This window comes from Sebastes fasciatus, chromosome 22 (assembly GCF_043250625.1).
Source record: "Sebastes fasciatus isolate fSebFas1 chromosome 22, fSebFas1.pri, whole genome shotgun sequence".
In the NCBI taxonomy this organism is placed as follows: Eukaryota; Metazoa; Chordata; class Actinopteri; order Perciformes; family Sebastidae; genus Sebastes; species Sebastes fasciatus.
In genome coordinates, this window is record NC_133816.1 from 22,875,498 (window position 1) to 22,898,408 (window position 22,911).

The 22,911-nt window shown below is 34.9% G+C and overlaps 1 protein-coding gene across 1 annotated transcript in view; it reads left to right on the forward strand.

Annotated features, from left to right (window-relative positions):
- Positions 1 to 22,567, forward strand: part of LOC141761360 (type II inositol 3,4-bisphosphate 4-phosphatase-like) — a 28,649-nt gene extending 6,082 nt beyond the window's left edge. The window contains exons 2-27 of the mRNA XM_074624709.1: positions 20 to 80; positions 2,554 to 2,742; positions 3,088 to 3,146; positions 3,818 to 3,899; positions 3,997 to 4,212; positions 5,231 to 5,278; positions 5,411 to 5,520; positions 5,632 to 5,751; positions 10,466 to 10,545; positions 13,845 to 13,926; positions 14,114 to 14,183; positions 15,158 to 15,305; positions 15,416 to 15,546; positions 16,320 to 16,427; positions 16,593 to 16,701; positions 16,959 to 17,124; positions 17,211 to 17,411; positions 17,481 to 17,625; positions 17,794 to 18,014; positions 18,191 to 18,314; positions 18,415 to 18,541; positions 18,639 to 18,779; positions 19,088 to 19,185; positions 19,319 to 19,416; positions 20,100 to 20,254; positions 22,229 to 22,567. Of these exons, the coding sequence (XP_074480810.1) occupies positions 2,622 to 2,742; positions 3,088 to 3,146; positions 3,818 to 3,899; positions 3,997 to 4,212; positions 5,231 to 5,278; positions 5,411 to 5,520; positions 5,632 to 5,751; positions 10,466 to 10,545; positions 13,845 to 13,926; positions 14,114 to 14,183; positions 15,158 to 15,305; positions 15,416 to 15,546; positions 16,320 to 16,427; positions 16,593 to 16,701; positions 16,959 to 17,124; positions 17,211 to 17,411; positions 17,481 to 17,625; positions 17,794 to 18,014; positions 18,191 to 18,314; positions 18,415 to 18,541; positions 18,639 to 18,779; positions 19,088 to 19,185; positions 19,319 to 19,416; positions 20,100 to 20,254; positions 22,229 to 22,349 (3,081 nt within the window). The 5' untranslated portion in view covers positions 20 to 80; positions 2,554 to 2,621 and the 3' untranslated portion in view covers positions 22,350 to 22,567. The remainder of the gene's footprint in view (positions 1 to 19; positions 81 to 2,553; positions 2,743 to 3,087; positions 3,147 to 3,817; positions 3,900 to 3,996; positions 4,213 to 5,230; positions 5,279 to 5,410; positions 5,521 to 5,631; positions 5,752 to 10,465; positions 10,546 to 13,844; positions 13,927 to 14,113; positions 14,184 to 15,157; positions 15,306 to 15,415; positions 15,547 to 16,319; positions 16,428 to 16,592; positions 16,702 to 16,958; positions 17,125 to 17,210; positions 17,412 to 17,480; positions 17,626 to 17,793; positions 18,015 to 18,190; positions 18,315 to 18,414; positions 18,542 to 18,638; positions 18,780 to 19,087; positions 19,186 to 19,318; positions 19,417 to 20,099; positions 20,255 to 22,228) is intronic.
- The last annotated feature ends 344 nt before the right edge of the window (positions 22,568 to 22,911 follow it).

Genomic DNA, 22,911 nt, shown 5'->3' on the forward strand with positions numbered 1-22,911 from the left:
TCTTTCACTTCTCCTCCAGTGCTGGACAAATACACACAGCAGTCCTGCATTCAACAGATTATCAGCAAAATGTACTTACAGTAAGTCATAGTTATATATATATTACATTATAGGATTATTATCACTGAAGCAGCATTTTGGTAGTTTTGTAGTACATTAAGAATATTTCAACCTTTTTTTACCCAAACCAACTCATTTACACTTTTTTCTTACTTTTACTTACTTACTTTTTTCTTTATTTTAATGTACTAAATGAAAAAAATAACAGCATGTAAAGAAAGACATGTTTTGAAACAGATGGTCTAAAACTATAATGTGTTTATTTTATTTATTTTATTTATTTTATTTATTTTATTTATTTTATTTATTTTATTTATTTTATTTATTTTATATTTAAATATAAATAAATAAAATGATAAGTTAAAAATGTTAAAATATAAAGAGAAAGAAATAAGTTAAAAAAAACATGTGGAAATAAAAATATAAATAAGTAAAATAAGAAATAAGATAAACAAATGTTAAAATAAAAGGAGAAAGAAACAAGTTAATAAAAATGTGTAATAAATATATATGGAAATATAAAGACAAATAACAAAATATGAAAGAATAATTATAAACGTTTTCATTCATTTTTTTCATTTATTTGTTAATTTATTTCTGTATATATTTATACTTTCCAAAAATATATTTTTTTGCATTTTTCTATATATTTTTTATTTTAATGTTTTTTTAATGTTCATTATTTCGTCTTTTATTTATTCCTCATTATATTTTAACATTTATTTTCTTATTCTTTTACAGATTTATTCTTTTTTATGGCACTCCCATGACTCTACACATGATGCCATGATTTATTTATTTTTGGTTTGTTTGCTGAACAAAGTAGCTGTGTATAAATCAAATAAAGTACAAGTACCTCAAACAGCAGCCTGTACTGATGTTTACAGTTGGTTGGTTTCTTTTCTCTTCCTTCTCGCGAGATCTTGAGTTCCTGCGTGAACAGCTCAGCCAGGAGGAAGCAGCTCTCGCGAGACTTGAGCGGTCCAAAGGTTTTCCACTATGGTTTCCACTAAAAGCAGCTGCTGTAAAAGTTGGTTTTAATCCCACAAATTTGCTTTTTTCTGCCGGTAAGTGATGCCGATAAACCGAAATCTACGTTATATTATTAGTTTATATACACTTTATGTAATATGGAGTAATTTTATTAAGATTAACGTTGTTTTTTGAAAACTTTACCCTTTTGTCAGCGGAGTCTGGTTAACGGTTTTAATGCAGCAGCTGTCATGACTAAATGAGCACATTTGGCTAATAAAGACTGTACAGTTTTTAATTAACTAAGGCTAACAAACGAATATAATTCAACAGCATTCAGTTTTAAATGAAGTTAATTGTTTGATACTGTATTTACTTCATGTTACTTCTCTTAATTTATCTCTTTTATTTTTATTTTTATATTTCCACATTTTTATTTACTTATTTCTTTCTCCTTATATTTTAAAAAAAATTTTAAACTTATTTATTATTTTATCCATTTCTATTTTTATTTCCACATTTTTTTATTTACTTATTTCTTTCTCTTTTTATTTGCTTATTTCTTTCTCCTTATATTTTAACATTTTTTAAAACTTATTTATTATTTTATCTATTTCTATTTTTATTTCCACATTTTTTATTTGTTTATTTCTTTCTCTTTTTATTTGCTTATTTCTTTCTCCTTATATTTTAACATTTTTTTTAAAACTTATTTATTATTTTATCCATCATAAATCATGGCATCATGTGTAGAGTCATAGGAGTGCCATAAAAAAAGAATAAGTCTGTAAAAGAATAAGAAAACAAATGTGGAAGTAAATTAAAAAATTGGAAATATAAAGAGAAATAAATATAGAAGACTTCCTTAAAATAAAGAGATACAAACAAAATATTTTATGAAAATAAATAAAATAAATATACAGAAAAAATAGAACAATTTATATGCAAAAAATAAATATGTATTTCTAATATATAAATATAGACAGAAATAAATGTGAAAATAAATTAAACCACTTATAATTATTCTTTCATATATTCTTATGTCTTTGTATTTCACATTTATTTTTAATTTTTTTTATTTTTATATTGCCACATTTGTAGTAACTTGTTTCTTTCTCCTTATATTTTAACATTTGTTTTTCTTATTTCTTATTTTATTTATTTCTATTTTTATTTCCACATGTTTTTTATTTACTTATTTCTTTCTTCTTATATTTTAAATTTTTTTTAAAACTTATTTATTATTTTATCCTTTTCTATTTTATTACCAAATTGTTTTATTTACTTATTTCTTTCTCCGTATATTTTAACATTTAGTAAAACTTATTTATTATTTTATCCATTTCTATTTTTTATTTGCTTATTTCTTTCTCTGTTTATATATTTGTTTTCTTGCTAACGTTACATATTTTAATTCCTCAGACATTTTAACCATCACCAGCTTTATATTTTAAAAGTAACGGTTTAATAAACATGGAATATTTGTGGTTGTTGTGATGAAATATCTGTGTATTTGTTTAGGTCGTGATGAAGATCAGATCCTGATGATGATGATGATGATGGCAGACAGTTGATGTGCTCAGAGGAGGATGAAGATGAGGAGGGTGAAGCTGAGGGTGAACCACAGCCAGCTGCTGCTTCTGTCCAGAGAAGAAACATCTGGAAACTTCCAGAAACAAGGAACGCTGCGAGTTGGACGACAGAAGAGAGGTCCGACCCATTCTATTCTATTCTATTCTATTCTATTCTATTCTATTTACGCTGCTGCCTTGCTCCACGGCTCCTCGGCAGCAGTCTCCTCTCTTCATCTATTTCCATCCCCTGACTCACTCTGACTTTACTTCCTGGAACGTCTGTGTGACCAACAGAAGAAGAAGAACTCTGAATGTCTAACAACTGACTGATTTAAAGGGTCGTCTCTCTGTCAGTAGTAAACATGTCTAGGAAGTTGACTCTATTATACAGCGACAGCATAAACAAATGTCACGTAGATGATGACGTAAGTGTTCGGTAGGAAGCAATACGCTGTAACACTCCTCCTCCTCTGTGTCTCAGATCTCTCTGAGAGGTTCTGTCGGCTGAGAGGAAACCTGCTGTTCATCCTGAAGAAACAGGTGAGAAACAGGAAGGACGTTTTCTGTGTGTTTTTGTACTTTAAAGGGAGCAGTGTGGAGGAATCAGACGGCGGCTGGCGGTACCACGGTTTTATCACAAGCGTGTGGGAGAACTACGGTGGTGGCGGTGTTTGGTTTGTCCGTTAAAAAAATTTGTGTTTTTTTTGTTTACATTTTTATTTGTATCTATCATTGTTGTAGGTCGACGGTACGACGGTACGACGGAGTATTAGGGCCACATAAAGTAGTAATTTTTCGTGCTATTTTCTTTTTTTCCGCATAAACATCTGACTTTATTCTCGTAATATTACGATTTTTTTCTCGTAAAGTTACGACTTTTTTCTCGTAATATTACGACTTTTATTCTCGTAATATTATGACTTTATTCTGTAAATCTCAGATGTTTTTTCCCTCAATGTGGCCCTAATACTCCGTAGTACATTGTCTCTTTGGCCCTCACTGCATTAGACTTATATACTATATACTTAGACTATAAACTGAGTTACCTTCATCACAATGATCACATGTTTTGAGGCTGCAGACAGATTTTTTTTGTTGTTTTTTTTGCCTAAAATGGCTCTTTTGATAGTAAAGGTTGCTGACCTCTGTCATAAAGTGTGTGTGTGTGTGTGTGTGCGTGCGTGCGTGCGTGCGTGCGTGTGTGTGTGCAGGGTGGTAAGCTGGAGGAGGTGTTGCTGTTGGAGAGATGTGAAGTCATGAAGCTTCCAGACGATGACAGACGACTGGCTGTCGGTTAGTAACACGGTTCTACTCCTCTGTTCTCTCCTCTGTGTGACAGTAATGTTGGTTTAGTGTCGCCGCAGGGTGTAAAATCTGTGTGTGTGTTCAGTGTTTGTTAGCAGTGACCCTGCTGTGTTCCTGGAGTCCAGCAGCTCTGCAGAGTGTGCGTCGTGGCTCGCCGTCCTTGGAGACGCCAACACTGAGGCGATGAGGCGACGCATCGCAAGCCTACGCACGCTCATCAACACACACACCAGTCAGCACACACACACTGCTGCACACTGCAGCGGGGGGGATGAAAACATAGAGGATGCTGCAGGTGCAGGTGAGTGTCTGTTTAATATTCATAAACATATTAAAGCCCCAACAATGACATATATAACTAATTACAGATATATATTCATATATAAGAGTTTGACTTTTTGTGTGAAGTAAAAACTAGATTAATAAAATAACAAAAGAATAGAATAATATTCTACAAATTAAATACAATAAAATAAGTGATTAGTAAAATAACAATACAATTGAATAAAATTATACAAATTAAATACAATAGAATACGTGATTAATATAATAACAATAAGATATAATAAAATTAAACTAATTCAATACAATAGAATAGGTGATTATTAAAATAACAATAAAATAGAATTAATTTCTACAAATTAAATATAATAAAATAGGTGATAATTAAAGTAAGAATGAAATTGAATAGAACTATTCAAATTCAATACGATAAAATAGGTGATTATAAAAATAAAAGTAAAATATGATAAAATTATACAACTTCAATACATTAATAAAATAACAATAAAATATAACACAATTATACAAATTAAATACAATAAAATAGGTGATTATTAAAATAACAATAAAATAGAATAAAATTATACAACTTCAATACAATAAAATAAATGTTTAATGAAATAATAAAATTATAATAAAATAGGTGACAAAATATAATAAAACATTTCAATTAATACTTTTACAAAAATAAAGTATCTGAATACATTCTCCACTACTGGCAGCTATTTATGAAATATGAAATTTTAAAAGGACTTCATGTGAAAACCTTACAGCTATAGTTTTAATGAAATTATATATTCCAGATTAATTTAGAAAATAAAGATTTTGGAGACAAATACCAGCTGACCAACACGTTCACACTCAAAAACTAACATTTTTTTTATATTGTTAAAAATGTGAAGTTTATTAAATCTGACCTCTGTATCAAGAATATTCTAGAAACCTTCAGTTCTTGACGTATAACACATGTTTATGAATGTTTTAATATAGTTCAGTTAGCAGTGTGTGTTGATGTAATGTTGTTTTGTGGCCACAAGGTGGAGTCCAATCTGCTGCTAAAGTCTCTCCGCTGCACCTGAGAGTCGGTACGAGACACATTTCTGATGTTTTCTCTCCACTAGTGTGAAAAAAAGAAGTGTTATGGAAGTAAAATAGACCAAAATCATCATAGTTTCATACACACACACATTTCATCATGCTCTCTCTCTCTCTGTCAGAGTGTCGAGGTGTTGTTGCCGTGGCAGCCAGCAGAGTCAAGGTACAGGTGTGTGTGATCGACACACACACTCACACAGTCAGGAAGCACTGCTGCTGCAAGATGGTAGAGGTACACACACACACACACACACACACACACACACGCACACACACCTTTTGATGAGGACTTTGTAACACGCTTATCAGGCTTTATTTAAAAGTGTGTGTTTGTGTTTCTCAGGGACCGGATGACAGTGTGTTTCTAACATCAGTGTGTTTCCGTGGCGACTACCCTCTCTACCATCACAGCAGGATTAAAGTCAACGTTTACCATCAAGAGGAGCCGACAACACACGCCACAGTGAGTGTGTGTGTGTGTGTGTGTGTGTGTGTGTAAATGTGTCTGAAAAATTGTGTGTTTAAGAGGATTAGAGCAAAGGATGTGTGATACGAGTGATGGTAGCTTTTCAACAAACACACACTCTCAGTTCTGTTAATCTCGCCGTCACACACACACACACACACAGAGAGAGAGAGAAGGTAAATTGAGGACAGCATCAGAGAGAGAGAAAGTGAGATTTTAGATATTTCCGTTTCCGTTCTCGCTTTTCCTTTCTGTCCAACTTGACCCTGAACTATGGAGTCATAGCAGTGCCAAATAAAAGAATAAATCTGTGAAAGGATAAGGAAATAAATGTGGAAATATAAAGAGGAATAAATAAAAGAATAAATAAGTAAATAATAAATGTGGAAATATAAATATAAATGAATAAATGAGTAAATAAAAAAGAAATTGGAAATATAAAAATAAATAAATAAGTAAATAAAAAATGTGGAAATATAAAATTAAATAAATAAAAGAATAAATGAGTAAATATCAATGTGGAAATTCAAAATCTAAAACTAAAAGAAATAAATGTGGAAATATGAAGACAAATAAAATATAAAAGAATAACTAAGCATTTTCATTTATTTTCACATTTGGTCATTTAGTTCTGTATATATTTATATATAAGAAATATATATTTATTTATGTATTGCATCTTATTTAATTAGATATTTTTATTTATTTTCATATAATGTTATTTATTTATTTTTAGCCCTTTATTTTTTCCTTATTCTTTTGACAGGGATTAAAGGTTTTTTTATTTACTTATTTCTTCTTTTAGTTATTCCTCTTTACATTTCCACATTTATTTTCTTATTCTTTTACAGACTTATTCTTTTTTATGGCACTCCTATGACTCCATACTGACTTCGCTAATCTGCATATTTCCCATGCCGATGTGTTTTTAATCCCGTTGGCCATGACGAAGGAGGAGGAGGAGGAGGAGGAGGAGTGTGGAGGTGATGGAGGGAGCCGAGAGATACTCGGCCGGTGTGTTTTCAGTTTAGTGACGAACGACTGAAGCAGGATTTTCAACTGATGGATTATTTTGTCCGGATTTCTCTTTTTTCCTGCTTTTAATTCTTCTTTTTCTTCTTCTCTCTTTTATTTGTTCTGCATTTTTACAGTCTGTACCTCCATCATGTAGCAGGAAGAGAAATCATCTCTTATCTGCTGCTGACAGATTTAATTGACTCTCTTCTTGTGCAACAATAAGCTTAAATTTCAACGGTGCATTCAGGTGCAGGTGGGAAACTCTATGTTAAGTATTGCATTCATATTTTAGTTTATCTCATGTAGTTATTCTTCGATTAGAAAGTTCCAAATTTAAATCAAAATTTTGCTTTTTATTATTGTCAGTTCTTGTTCAGCAGCTCGTGTTTTGTTTAACGTCATTTTTTTTAATATAAAGTACTGTTTTGATCTGAATTATAGTATTATACCGCAACTGTTACAATACCCAGCCCTGTTCATAGTCCTTTTTTAAAAATGATATTCTCCATTATACCATATTTAATTGCGTATAACTGCAGAACATAAAAGCATTCATGATTGGACAAACATTTATAGAAAAATTATTATGAAAAAGTAGTTTTACAGAAACAAATTAAACGAATCGTAGTCGGATAAAAGAATAAAGAATAATTCCTTTAGTTGTAGTTTCACAGCTGCATTGTTTATGTTTCTACAGTTGTTTAAATTATTTTTTATGCATTTTAAATTCTTTGACATTTAAATATCGTAGCACGGTTTTGATATTTTATTAGCTTACTATCTTTATACCTCTATTCTGTTATTTTTTTATTATATTTTTGATTTGTATCTCACATTAAGTGTTAATAATATGGTACGTGAAGCACTTGATATTGCACAGTTTTTTGCTGAAAAGGTGCTGTATAAGAAAAACTTTTATTTTGGTAGGATTAGACACCTGCAGGACAAAACAGGAAGTGTGACCTTTTGCATTTCTTAAGTTTTGTGATGTAATAAAACAGGAAATACAAAAGAGAAAGCAGGAAGTAAAAAGGAAGGAAGAGGGTTTTTTTTATAGTTATTTTACGGGGATGCAGAGCGGGATGATGGCGTGCATCAAATGTTTCTGTCCACCAGCAGAGAACAGCTCCTCTGCTGGACAGGTAGGGAAGTACACACACACACACGCACACACACACACACGTACTGTAAATGCTATGTAGAGTCTGACAGAGTGTAGTTTGTATTCATGTGTGTGTGTCTAGGTTTGATGGGGATTAGCATGTAATCTTAAAAGCCTCTTGTTTTGCTGAAGAACTCGACAGATTAGCTCAGTGTGTGTGTGTGTGTGTGTGTGTGTGTGTGTGTGTGTGTGTTGTTGTTGTTGTTGGTGCTTAAACCTTCAGCTGCAAAACGAGGAAATGTGGCAACAGTTTGTGTGTGGACTCGGAGTTAAACCTCAATATCCTGTTTGTTTCCTTCTGTTTTTCCTTCTTCTGTTTCTTGGCATCGCACCAGTTTACAAAGCATACCTAACCTTGAGACCTCAAAAATAAGGAGGATTTTGACTGACTTTTTTTCTCATAAAGTTATGACTTTATTGTCGTAATATTACGACTTTTTTTCTCATAATATTACAACTTTATTGTGTAAATCTCAGATGTTCTTTCCCTCAGTGTGGCCCTAATACTCCGTAGTACATTGTCTCTTTGGCCCTCACTGCATTAGACTGATATACTATATACTTAGACTATAAACTGAGTTACCTTCATCACAATGATCACATGTTTTGCGGCTCCAGACAGATTTTCTTTTTATTTTAGTTAGTGTGTGTTATTGTGTGACTTTGTTTAGTTCGGATTCACCGATGTCACACAATAACACAAACTAACTAACCGATCGAGGCAGCGGTCGACCAGCAACTCCCGAAATCTGTGAGGTAAAATCACTGTTTTTGTCAATGGAGTCTGGTGGCTTTGGAGAGAGCGTAGATAACGGCTTCAGTTCTCTGTCACTGCGGCTCGTCACTACAGTTCTCTATCAGCAGCTGAATGTCAACTCTTGGAGTTCACTGAATCTTAAATATTAAATATTCATGCTGATGCTTGAAAATCTCCATTTGACATCGATAGAATATAATAGATGCACATTAGAAATACAAGAATGAAAGACACGTTATTAATAAAATATCAAAGACAAGAACGTTTAATTTCAGTTTGGTGTATTATACATGAGTCTGTGTGTGTGTGTCGGCTGATTTGAGTGCTTTTCACTCGTCAAGGTAATCCTCTGATTATCGTCATAGCAACGAGTTAATGCCTTCGCTGTGGGGGTTTTCGGTCCACGGCCGTGACCCTGGTGTGTGTGTGTGTGTGTGTGTGTGTGTGTGTGTGTGTGTGTGTGTGTGTGTGTGTGTGTGTGTGTGTGTGTGTGTGTGTGTGTGTGTGTGTGTGTGTGTGTGTGTGTGTGTGCGTCAGACAGAATGGGACATTTATTAATTAATTAATGTTGCAGAACATGAGGAAGAAGCTTAAATCTGTGTGGCAGCCCGTTATGTAACTTCACATAATTTAGGGAATTGGTGACGTGATGGTTGAATGTGTTGTTTGTTTGTTTGTTTGTTTGTTTTTGTGTGGAAATGTTCAGGTATTGTTGAAACTGTCAGAGAGGTATAGAGTCATAGGAGTACCATAAAACAGAATACATATGTAAAAGAATAAGAAAATAAATGTAGAAATATCAAAAGTAATAAATAAAAGAATAAATAATTCAAATTTTAAAGAATCCTTAAAATAAAGGGATACTAATAAATATTACATGACATTTTATAAATACAATTTTGAAAACAGACATACAGAAAAAATATAATTTATATACAAAAATAAATATATATTTCTAATTTATCAATATATACAGAAATAAATGAGCAAATCAATGAAAATGCTTATAATTATTCTTTTATATTTTGTTATTTGTCTTTGTATTTCCACATTTATTTATTCTTTTATTTTTATATTTCCACATTATTATTTACTTATTTCTTTCTCCTTGTTTCCATTTTTTACTAGTATTTATTTATAATTTGTATTATTTAGATTTTTATTTTCACATATATTTCTGTATATATTTATATATTAGAAATATATATTTATCTATTTGTTGCATATAAATAATTTTCCTGTAAATCTTTTTTAATTTGTATTTATTTATTTTAATATAATGTCATTTCTTTTCTTTGTTTCACTATTGCCAAAAGCAATGGGGATTAATTGTTTGTTTGTTTTTACTTATGTATTCTTTTATTTTGGCACTCCTATGACTCCATAGATACTGTATGTGCTGATTCAACTGAATTGTACTGCAATATACTGACAGATGTGTCTATTATTTTGTGTTAATAATATATAATAAAATGATGATCAAATAAATGTCTTGTATATTAACAGTATACTTTAAATATTCTATATATATATTATATATTATATTATATTATTATGGAAATTGGACACAATAAGAGCTGGCTATCAACTAGATTTTTTCCAAACAAAACAAAAATGTAAAATCTAAATCAGAGAGATTGTTTAATTAAGCCAACGGAAAACCTTCTATGAGCTGGATATAAACTGGATTACTGCGGGATTACAGCAGGAAAATATGACAAAACAGTTTAATGTAACATAAAACAACTCTTTGTCTCACTCTCTCTCTCTTTTAGAGGAGCTTTCTGGGTTTCACCTCCTTCTCCATCAGAGATCTGTTCCGGTCCAAAGAGCCTCACATCTCCCTGAGTCTCAGGTAAACACTTTTTCAACTATCCTACATTTCCTAGTCCTTTAAAATTCTCCCTGAAACCCAAGTTTATTAGCAATTTACATTCTCCAGCTCTTATTTTATGTCACTGTCAACATTTTTCCCAACAAAAGCAGCTCCAAACAAACTTAAACTCTAAATAAAAACCCTCATTACCAGTACCACTTAACTCAACTTTACTATATAAACTCAATCTCTTGTAAAACCACAAAAAAATGCACACTCTTTTAAACTCACTTTAAATTTAACTGTAGGCACCTTTAACATACCATTAGATAATGTCTAATTTGCATAATTAAACAAGGTATGAATATTAGCACATCATTGATGAGATAATGCCTAATTTGAACATTTAAATAGAATATTTCAGAAAACTTTTGATACAAAAAAATACTTGTCTTAATATAAGTAATAAACTGGGGAAGTTTCATGGTGATACCTATTAGTTAACATTTTTTACCCTATTCATCTGTAGTGTCTTCAAAATGTATGAAATTTTATAATCCATATCTTTAAAGCAAAATTTTATTCCTTAAAACATGGTGAAAATTGAGTTTGTCTTTATGGATGTTGACAGTATTTTCTGATTTATGGAGAGACAAAAAGTAAAAACCTTTGACTCTAATATGTCAACAACATGAAACAAGAATTTTTAAACTGTTCTGGAAATGTATGAAAATTAGCACATATTTGATGAGATAATACCTGATTTGCATCTTTAAACATACTATTTCAGAAAACTGATAATACAAAAAATAATTGTCTTAATGTCAGTAATCAACTGGGGAAGTTTCATGGTGATATATATTAGTTAATTATTTTACCCTATTCACCTGTAGTGTCTTCAAAATATATGGAATTTTACAATCAATATCTTTAAAGGTCGTTTTCTCAGACTCTGAGCCAAAAATCTCCACTTCAGCAGCACTTACATCAACCAAACTTTACAGTTTCATTCCTATCTTTATTCTGAAGATTTCTACGGAGGGATTTGTTCATATATCATTCATAGCCTGATTTATACAACATTTTATTCCTAAAAACATGGAGAAAATTGATTTTTTTCAGACTCTAATATGTCAGCAAAATGAAACAAGAATTTTTTTTATCCAATGTTCAGATTTCTGTTCCGGAAATGTATGAAAATTAGCACATATTTGATGAGATAATACCTAATTTGCATCTTTAAACATACTATTTCAGAAAAACGTATAACACAAAAAATAATTGTTTTAATGTCAGTAATGAACTGGAGAAGTTTCATGGAGACTTTTTGAAGAAAGAAGACAATCTTTTTGTAGTGAAATGAAAACAAAATCATCAGTTCATCTGACTCCCCTGAGGTGTAGAAGCTGTCACCTGATTGGCCGTTGCCTGGATACCTGTAGCCACATGAGGAAGTGAGAGAGGGTGTGTGCCTGTGTGTGTGTGACTCCACCCCCGTAGAAAGTAGAACAACGCTTCCTGTTTTCATCCTCAGAGAGCGAGGCAGCGTGAGAGACGCAGGTAGTGTTCGGTACAGTAGGTGTGTTTGTGCATATTTGATGACTAACACATACCTGACACAGGTTGGCTGCAGGTACACAGCTCTGTGCTGCAGTGAGCTGAGGCTAGTTTGTCTTTTATAACTTCTCATAACCAGGTTAGTTTGGAAAGGTTTCTTGTTATGTCATCTGTGTTGAGTTAGATGAATCTTTCTAGTCATGTTTTTTATATAAAGTTGTGAGCTTAATAATTTAGTTATCATATCTCTAGTTGATTCGTCTTTCTAGCAATCTTGTTTCTGGTAAGTTTTCCTTGTTAAATATTGTCTCTTGTTAAATTTGTCTTGATAGTTATCTTATTTCTCTGTAAATTTGTCTTACTAGTCACCTTGTTTCTTTTTAACTTTGTCCTGCTAGTAATATTGGTTGTAGTTATTCTAGTTATGTTGTTCCTAGCTGACATGGTCTAGCTAGTTATGTTGTTTCTAATTAGATTTGTCTTACTAATCATGTTGTTTATATTTGGTCTTGTTTTTTGTAAGCTTCTTTTAAGTGATCTTCTCTCTAGTTTGGTTTGTCCTAACTAGTCATCTTGTTTCTAGTTGGTTTGTCCTAACTAGTCATCTTGTTTCTAGTTGGTTTGTCCTAACTAGTCATCTTGTTTCTAGTTGGTTTGTCCTAACTAGTCATCTTGTTTACAGTTTGGTTTGTCCTAACTAGTCGTATTGTGGGTAGTTTGGTTTGTCCTAACTAGTCGTATTGCGGGTAGTTTGGTTTGTCCTATCTAGTCATCTTGTTTCTAGTTTGGTTTGTCCTAACTACTCATCTTGTTTCTAGTTTGGTTTGTCCTAACTAGTCATCTTGTTTCTAGTTTAGTTTGTCCTAACTAGTCGTATTGCGGGTAGTTTGGTTTGTCCTATCTAGTCATCTTGTTTCTAGTTTGGTTTGTCCTAACTACTCATCTTGTTTCTAGTTTGGTTTGTCCTAACTAGTCATCTTGTTTCTAGTTTGGTTTGTCCTAACTAGTCATATTGTGGGTAGTTTGATTTGTCCTAACTAGTCATCTTGTGTCCAGTTTGGTTTGTCCTAACTACTCATCTTGTTTCTAGTTTGGTTTGTCCTAACTAGTCATCTTGTTTCTAGTTTGGTTTGTCCTATCTAGTCATCTTGTTTCTAATTTGGTTTGTCCTAACTACTCATCTTGTTTCTAGTTTGGTTTGTCCTAACTAGTCATCTTGTTTCTAGTTTGGTTTGTCCTAACTAGTCATATTGTGGGTAGTTTGGTTTGTCCTAACTAGTCATCTTGTGTCTAGTTTGGTTTGTCCTAATTAGTCATATTGTGGGTAGTTTGGTTTGTCCTAATTAGTCATATTGTGGGTAGTTTGGTTTGTCCTAACTAATCATATTGTGGGCAGTTTGGTTTGTCCTAACTAGTCATGTTGTTTATAGTTTGGTTTGTCCTAACTAGTAATTTTGTGTCTAGTTTGGTTTGTCCTAACTAGTAATTTTGTGTCTAGTTTGGTTTGTCCTAACTAGTAATTTTGTTTCTAGTTTGGTTTGTCTTGTTAGTTCTTTGTTTCTATCTTACTAGTTATCTTGTTGTGAGCTACATGTAGCTTTGTCTTAACTTATTATTGGATTTGGATTTGATTATCCAAATATCCTATCAACTATGTTTATTGGCTTCCTCGTGCTTTAATTAATTAAGATAAACATCTTTCTTTGCAGTCACCAATTGTTGTTTCCTAACAATTAAAAGTGTATTTTTTGTCTTTCTTCCGTCCTCTTGTTTTAAATCAGGACGATAGATGGAGTGAACGAGGTCGGGGAGGTGAAGGTGTCCCGTCTGCAGATGGAGGGAGAAACTCCTCCTGAACACGAGGTAGAGGACGAGAGAAGAACAAACGTATATGTCTCTTTCAGTCCCTCTTTCTGGTTGTACTTGTGTTCATAGAGGTGTCACAGTTTCACACTTTGCTCTGTGGTTTCTGCTCAGTCTTCTGAGAGTGAGAAAAGAAGAAAAAGAGAAGTATTTTCTCGCCGTTCATACCACGTTTCTCTCTCTGCAGTGTCCTGCTCTGTGTGAAAGTCTTCACGGCTCCGTCCACGACAAAGAAAACAGTCCAATGATGAGAGCTGGTGAGACGCAAACTCTCTCTCTTTCATACTATTTAGGAACTTTCTATGTTGTATGGTCTCAGAGCAACGTTCAAATAACGTTATCTTATTTTATTTTTGACTTTAATTTCATTTTAGTTTAGTTTAAGTTAGTTTTCAGAGTGCGTTTGCTAGTTTTTAGTTTAGTTTCAGTTTTCCAGAAAGGTTTAGTGTTTAGTTTTTATATATTAGTTTATATATTAGTTTATATCATATTTATATTATATTTTGCTGAAGCAATCTGCTGGAAGGTCAAGTTCGTTTAATAACTGTGGTTCAACGTCACGAGAGTTGACGGAAATTCATGCTGTCTCCTTTTTTCGGAGGTGATATATTACAGCTAAAAAAAAATAACACTGAAAGAGATTTATTTTCATTTTTATTTCATTTTTATTCATTTTATTTAACCAGGAAATAGTTTAGTTTTTCTTAAATTATATATTTTTTTCTTAAATGTATTAAATTATATAATTTTTATTAAATGTATTAAATTATAAATGTATTAAATTATATAATTTTTATTAAATGTATTAAATTATAAATTTATTAAATTATATAATTTTTATTAAATGTATTAAATTATAAATTTATTAAATTATATAATTTTTATTAAATGTATTAAATTATATCATTATTATTAAATGTATTAAATTATAAATTTATAAAATTATAGAATTTTTATTAAATGTATTAAATTATAAATTTATTAAATTATAGAATTTTTATTTAGTTTCAGTTTATTACAAATATTTTCTTCTGGGTGAAGCCTCCATTTGTTCTGCTCTGATTAAGTGAATGTATGATGTGATTAATCAATAAATCAAGTATTATTACTTTTACGTGTGTGTGTGTGTGTGTGTGTGTGTGTGTGTGTGTGTGTGTGTGTGTGTTTGTGTGTTTGTGTGTGTGTGTGTGTGTGTGTGTGTGTGTGTGTGTGTGTGTGTGTGTGTGTGCAGTGTTGTGTGCTCAGGTGTGTAAGGTGTACAGGTTTCAGACGGAGGACCAAAGATGGCTGCTGGTCCGGGAACAGATGTCCGAGACGCCGCTCTCGTTCTCTTTACCCAAACAGCTGCTGAGCGCGCTCATACACAGCCACACCAGCAGGTGTGTGTGTTTGATTTGATCGATTCGATTCATGTGAAGTGTCTCTATTATAAACGATGTGTTTTCATGAGAGGAAAAAGATGATATATTTATCTCTCTCTCTTCTTCAGGATCCAGGAAGTGAAGGAGCTCGGTGACCTTTCACCCCACTGGGACGGGCTCCGCCATGACGTCATCAACCACTGTAACCACCTGATTGGCTGTTATCAGGAAACGCTCGCTGAGCTCGACAAACTCTCAGGTGAATTTAAATAATACGACATCAACGCTGTTTTTTTTAACCTTTTTCACAAATAGTTATCATCCCTTAAAGGAATAGTTTGACATCTTGGTGGAAATATTAAATATTAATATAATATTAATATTAAATCAATATGAAATATTGCAGCCCGTTAGCTTAGCTTAGCATAAAGACTGGAAACGGGGAAATATATAAATGTGGAAATATAAAGTGAAATAAATAAAAGAATAAATAAGAAAACAAAATCCTCGTTGCTTTTAGTAATAGGGAAAATAATAAGGAAAAATAAAGAGATAAAAATAAATAAATTACATTATGTGAAAATAAATACAAATTTCAAAAGAAAAATAGAGTAATTTATATGCAAAAAATAGATATAAATATATTTTTCTAATATATAAATATATACAGAAATATATAAACAAATAAATGAAAATGCTTATAATTATTCTTTTATATTTTCTTTATATTTCCACATTTATTTCTGTAAGTGGAAAATACAAGAAAAGACATTTACAACACAAAACATTCAAATCAGATGGATATAGTGCATCTAAATGCGGCGCCGAAGTTCACTAAGTCAATGGAGCGAGCTAAAGGAAAACGCCTCTTGTATTTCCCGTTGTTTCGTTTACTTGGATATTATTTGGTTAGTTACGGGTCAGTGTGTGAGTCAAGGTATTCCTATTAAACAATATTACTGTTAAAACTTTGAATTCACCTCGTGGCATTGTGGGAAAATGATTTCAGTGTTTTCTTTGTGTTTCAAACAGCCTCGTCCTGCTTTAAGTCGAGCGGCAGTAAATCAAACAAACACCTTCAGTTTGTTCCGACCAACCTGCACTCCCAGAGGATGGAGGTCACCGACCCCGACAGCACAGGTTCACTCAGCGGCTGCTGCTTTACTCTCTTTATCATGATGCTTTTATCTATTTCCCTTTTCTTCTGCATGATTTATAGAATACAAATAAATAAATAAATATATACAAATTAATTTCATTATTATATGTAAAACATATTAATGGTCTCTCTCTCTGTCTGTCCAGGTGTTTGGTATGAGGTCATAACCTTCGGCGCTCCGGCCGATCACCACCAGGCCTTCAAACACGGAGGACTGAAGAGGCTGCTCAGCAAACACACCAACCACAGAGACAGGTGTGTCTCTATTCATGCTCTCTGTCTGTGGGTTAATCTCTGTAATCTCTGCTCTGTCAGGATCAGCGTTGTAGATTATCATCAATCTTATCAATCATATCGCGTATTCTGCTTGTGCCTGTGTGCACCGGACCGTGACGGTTTGGTACGAACCGTTAGAGCCCTAATTCAAGTGGTAAAACAATAGGTGGATTGATAGATAGATTTGTTTGTAGATTTAGTTTTCAGAGCTCTTTCCTCCGTCTTCCTCTCTCCAGCTCCGTCTCTTACTCCCAGGACGAGAGCTCCAGAGCGAGGGAGCTGCTGGCCAGCGTGGCCGAGCTGCAGCCTCTGGTGTTCGGGCTCGCTGAGGAGCTGCTGTCCGTCTCTCTGGAGCTGAGCACCGCCCGGCTGCAGCTGGTCCTGGACGGCCTGGCTCGACAGGTGAGGACGGGGAGACAGACACACGAGTAAACACATTCAGATATCTGAAAGTGATGTTTTGTCTTGACTCCGTCCTTCTCGCTCAGACGGAGCAGTTTGTTCACGCGCTCAAAGACGACCTGGTGAAGAGCGCCCTGTTGACGATCCACAGCCAGTTTTCGCCCAGCTCCCACGTCCACAGCAACGGGCTGTTCTGTGACTTCACGCCCGCCAATCAGGAGGGGCTGACGTTGCCGGGGCAACAGGACAACGGCCGACGGGATGCGGAGTACGACGAGGAGGAATGGGTATGTCTGAGATCTTAACGTGTTTATGAGTGATGTATTGTTTTTATATGTGTGTGTGTGTTTGTGTAGGACAGGGCGTGGGCGAACGTCGCCATGAGCCTCAACTGCATCATCGCCATGGGCGACCGGCTGCAGGGACGGGAGGAGCGCCCTCAGGCGGTGACATCATCAGAGCAGCAGGAAGCAACAGGGGACACAAACTCTCAGAACACCGGTGGGACGATATTCTGCTGCTGACGCAGTATTTATAGTATTTATAGTATTTATAGTATTTATAGTATTTATAGTACGACAATATTCTGAACGGTTTACTTGAATGAATCGAGGAAACATCACGTTCATCTTTATTTTATTTAACTTTCCCCCGTGATGACATCAGTAGTAACTTGTCCGTCTCCTCCAGCTTCGTCCTCTTCCTCTGCGTACTCCTGGCAGGAGCAGCTGCTCCCCCTGGTGGTCACCCTCAGGGACTGCGTGCGCGAGGCGGTGGGGAAGGCCCGAGTCGCCATGACCTTCGTGGTCCTGCAGGGGGCGGTGGCCACGACCGTCGCTCAGGGACCCGCACACATCGTCCAGAGACGCCACGCCGTCTTCAGCCAGGCGGTGAGAGAGAGAGAGAGAGAATGAATCAGTTTGTCTGTATATATAGAAAAACATAATAATATGTCTAATAGATCTCTTCTCAACTCGACTCCACTCGACTCATCTCATCTCATCTCATCTCATCTCATCTCATCTCATCTCGACTCGTCTTGACTTATCTTCTCTTGTCTCCTCAGCTGTCAGCAGTGGTTTGTGGTTTCATGTTGAAGCTGTACGGAGGTTTGGAGGATCCGGACTTCCTGCTGCAGCTTCACTCTGTCGGACTCCTGGTTCAGTTTGAAGGCCTTCTCAGCACCTACGGTACACACACACACACACACACACACACACACACACTCACTCACTATCCTGCTACACACTCTGTATGCAGTCTGACATGGTGTGTGTGTGTGTGTGTCAGGTGACGAGGTGGGGATGCTGGGGGACATGGAGGTGGGTGTGGCCGACCTGAGTGCCGTCGCGTTCACTGTCACCGAAGCTAAAACAGAAGAACCGAACGACCTGCTGCCGACGCTCAGTGGAGCATGGTGGGAAACAAACACACACACACAAACTCATAAACACACACACGCACACACATAATGCACCCTCGGCTCAGTGTGTGTGTTCACCTCCTCCACTCAGGGGCAGTTTGGTCGTCGAGGTCCCGTTGCCCTCGGAGACCTTCGGGTCGTTGCCGCAGGAAGTGAAAGACGGTGGTTTGATACGAGTTCATCCTGTTCTCTTTAACATCGGAATCAACCAGCAGCAGAGTCTGGCCGAGAGGTACGCACACACACACACACACACACACACAAACACACACACACACACACACACACACACACACACACACACACTACAACATACTTCTATCTATATATAGTAATATAAATCAATAATATAAAGCAGCATCAGTATCAGCCCAGTAGAATGAACATTTTTAGCTTTTATTTTGAAGGGCAGTAGAGGTTTGTTTACTTCCTGTAACCTGCAGAAATCCTGGAAATGTTCAGTGCAAAATCCATTTTCTTTAAACTTGAGACATCCTGTCAACTTCTGGTTAACCTACATGGTATTTCTGTCTGATTCAGGTTTGGTGACAGCTCGCTGCAGGAGAGAGTGAACCAGCAGAGCTGTGAGTGTCTCAAAGCGTACTGTAACTCACTGAGAGACGCACTGCCTCACCTGGGTAAGACTCTGATTGTGTTACCTTATTGTCTTAATAATGACACAAGCAGAATGAACCAGAGAGTAGAAATGATATTTTACTGACAGAAACTACAAACTGAACCAGAGTGTCTCTTTCTCTCTCTTTCTCTCAGCTGGTATCCAGTCTCTATCAGACCTGTTGTTCTCTCTGGATCGCAGCGTAGAAACCAAGAAGAGGAAGAACGTGGAGGTTCTGTGGACGGCTGCTTCGGTGAGACGCCCGACCGTCTGGGAAAAAAAGAAAATTAGACTTTTTAACAAGAAAAGATAAGATCAAATAAGATAAGATAGAGAAGTAAAACAAATACAATAAGACGAGGTACACACAGGACTCATCAGGTTCATCAAGTCATTGTTTGCACGATCCTGTTTAAATCGATCTAAAATATAAACCATAGTAGTTAGAGCATTTCTTCTTTTTGCAACAGAAAGCTAAGGCTTTTTTTTCCGCATCATCACGTTGTACGCTCATGATGATGTCATTACGTTACATGCAAAACGTTACAAAACTACCAGAACGCCTTTGCACTAGCTCTGCTCATAAACACCATCATATCTCAAAAAACAAAAAAAATTCATGATTCAAATAACTTCTGGATTATATTTAGTTCATGTTTCTATATTTAGAAATATTTTGGACCAATATGTTTTGTGTGTTTATTTAGTAAAATTGGATGAAAATACAGATTTTGTTTTAATTTATGACACATTTTCTATACTTTTATTATTATAGTTTATTGACTTACGTAACATTTGAGCTCAGGTTGTACAGATTTAAGTGATATGAAGCATTTGAAGAAACTCCAAGAGGATGTTGGATGTGGAAATAAGCAGCTCCGTGTGTCAACCTGTGTGTGTGTGTGTGTGTGTGTGTGTGTGTGTGTGTGTGTTCAGGTGTGTCGTAAGGTGAACGGCGTGCGTCTGACGAGCTGTAAGAGCGCAAAGGACCGCACGGCGATGTCGGTGACGCTGGAGCAGTGTGTGTTACTGAGAGAGCGCCACTCGCTCAGCCAGCAGCACTTCAGCACCGCACTGGACTGCATGAGGAGGTTCGTTTAACCCCCTGAAACACACACAAACATCCACTTCCTGTCTCCTTCCTTTCCTTTCCTTTCCTCTGTTGTCTCCTCACTCACCTCCTTTGGTTTCCTTCGTCTTCTTTCATTTATGTTGCTTTCAGTTTTATGTTTCTTGCTTTGTTCCTTACGGGATCTTTATCATCTATTTTTCTTTATTTCCTTCTCTTCATCTCCCTTCATCACACACACACACACACACACACACACACACACACACACACACACACACTCCTCGTCCTCCTCCAGCTCTCGTCTGTCCTGGGGGCAGATGCTCGGCTGTTACACCCAGCCAGGAGTCCCTGTCTGTGGGTTAGACCCAGGGGAGCGCCCCCCTGGCCTCCAGAGCTCCGGGCTCCTGCTGGGTTTGGCCCCTAAAGCTCCCAGACGACACCTGTACCCGGTGGCCTTCCTCCTGGTGTCCTCTCACCTCCTGGTTCTGTGGCTCATCCTCAGCCTGGTTCTACTGCTGGCCAAATACCAGTAGAGCAGCACAGACCACTGGGAACACTGGGCACAAAGTGGACCACATGGATCATCACTTATCACTGAACAAGACAGACCTCATGAAAGAACTCTTTTGTATTCTTATCCTAAATCTTTCTTATTCTTCTGTGAGGTTTGTTCAGATGAGATCATCAACGCCTCAACGCTTGACCTGCTTTCTCCTCCTAAAAACACTTTGACATCTTTGCGTTTAAACATGATTTGGACAATTAATCTACTACAGAGTCATAGGAGTGCCATAAAAAAGAATAAATCTGTAAAAGAATAAGAAAATAAATGTGGAAATATATAGAGAAATAAATAAATTAGTAAATAGAAATGTGGAAATATAATAAAAGAATAAATAAGTAAATAATAAATGTGGAAATATAAAGAGAAATAAATAAAACAATGAGTAAATAAAATGTGGCAATAAAAAGAGAAATAAATAAAAGAATAAATAAGTAAATAGAAATGTGGAAATATAATAAAAACAATAAATAAGTATATAATAAATGTGGAAATATAAAGAGAAATACAAGAATAAATGAGTAAATAAAAATGTGGAAATCTAAAAATAAAAGAAATAAATGTGGAAATATAAAGATAAATACTATAAAAAATAATATTTATAATCATTTTCACGTCTATTTGTTTATTTCTGTATATATTTATATATTAGAAATATATATTTGTATATTTATTTAATATAAATTATCTACTTAAAAAAGACAAAAACGGGTCTATTGTGGGTCTCAGAGGGTTAAATCACTCGTACGTGCTGCTTAAGAACGGATCTGTTCATACGAGCGGTTCTTATATGAGGCCCAATGTTGTTTTTTCTTTACTCTTCTGGGAAATGTTTATTTATTCATGATTGTTATAATTACTTTTATTGTGCATGTATGTCTGTGTGCGTTATTTTTGTTTGTTTCTAACTAGAAACGGGCGTGTGTGTGCAGTGGTGGGTTGCTGCTGTAATACATTTATTTATCTGGAGAAAGAACGTTGCATCCTCCACCAAACTCCATTTAAAAATGTAGTAATTGTATGCTGCCTTGCTCATGGGCAAAATTCAGTGACTAGTTGGACATCACTAAACAGTTATTTTAACTGTCTTGAGTGTGCTGATAAATTCGGCACACATCTGATCCCGAAATCAGCTGTTAAATAAGTACAATTTAGAGATTCATAACCTTTATTCTTTGTTAGTTTCCATTTTTACAATGTGTTTTCTTTGCATTTCCAGTTTAAATGTGGTCAGTTTTGATTCTGATTTCATAATGACTTATGGACCTGGTTCTTGTTCTGTTCTGTATTTTAATTAAATATAAAAAAATAAGACATAAGTGGATAGTTTTTCACTTTCATATCATTTTTAGTTTAATTTTAATTCTTAAAAATGTTCAGTTTATTCACTGTATAGGTTTAACTGGTTGTTTTGTGCGTGTGCGTGTGCAGGGACGGCTGCAGGATGGAGAACGTGCAGAAGAACATCGGCAGCAGGAAGTTCGCCTTCAGCGGCGTTCAGCTCCTCACTTTCCCCAAACTGTACCGACCTCCAGACGGCAGCTTCGGATAGAAACACTGACCTTTATTTTAACTTTCTGTACAAATTTTTTTATCAAAAGATTGTTTGTTTTATCATGTAAAGTGTGTCATATTATACATTATGTAAATGTAATGTAATTTAAATGTAATTTAATAGTTTATGTAGGTAATGAGCCTCTGTGCTGTTCACTGCTGCTGCAGGTGTTTGATTTACAAACACGTTTCTGCAATAAATCAATACTTGATTTATTTCTGTCAAATATCAAATTAATTCAAACAAATGGATGATGATGCTCTACACCACACACATTCACCCACTTTGTCCCAGAAACACACTTTTTTTTAAAATATGCACCATAAAAGTATGATTTAAACTAGATCTTCACACATGGTCTGCAGGAGCCACATTAAAGTTTTAAATTCTGCAAATGTGTAATAGATTAAATTATGAGAAATAACTGTTGCAACAGGCTAACTTTGTACTGACGGAGGAACTGAAAGAAAGCAGGTGAGTAAAGTTCTCAGGTGACAAAATAAAACATAAAAGCTTGTTTTGTTTGATCCGGAGCCCAAAGACGCTCAATTTATCAGGG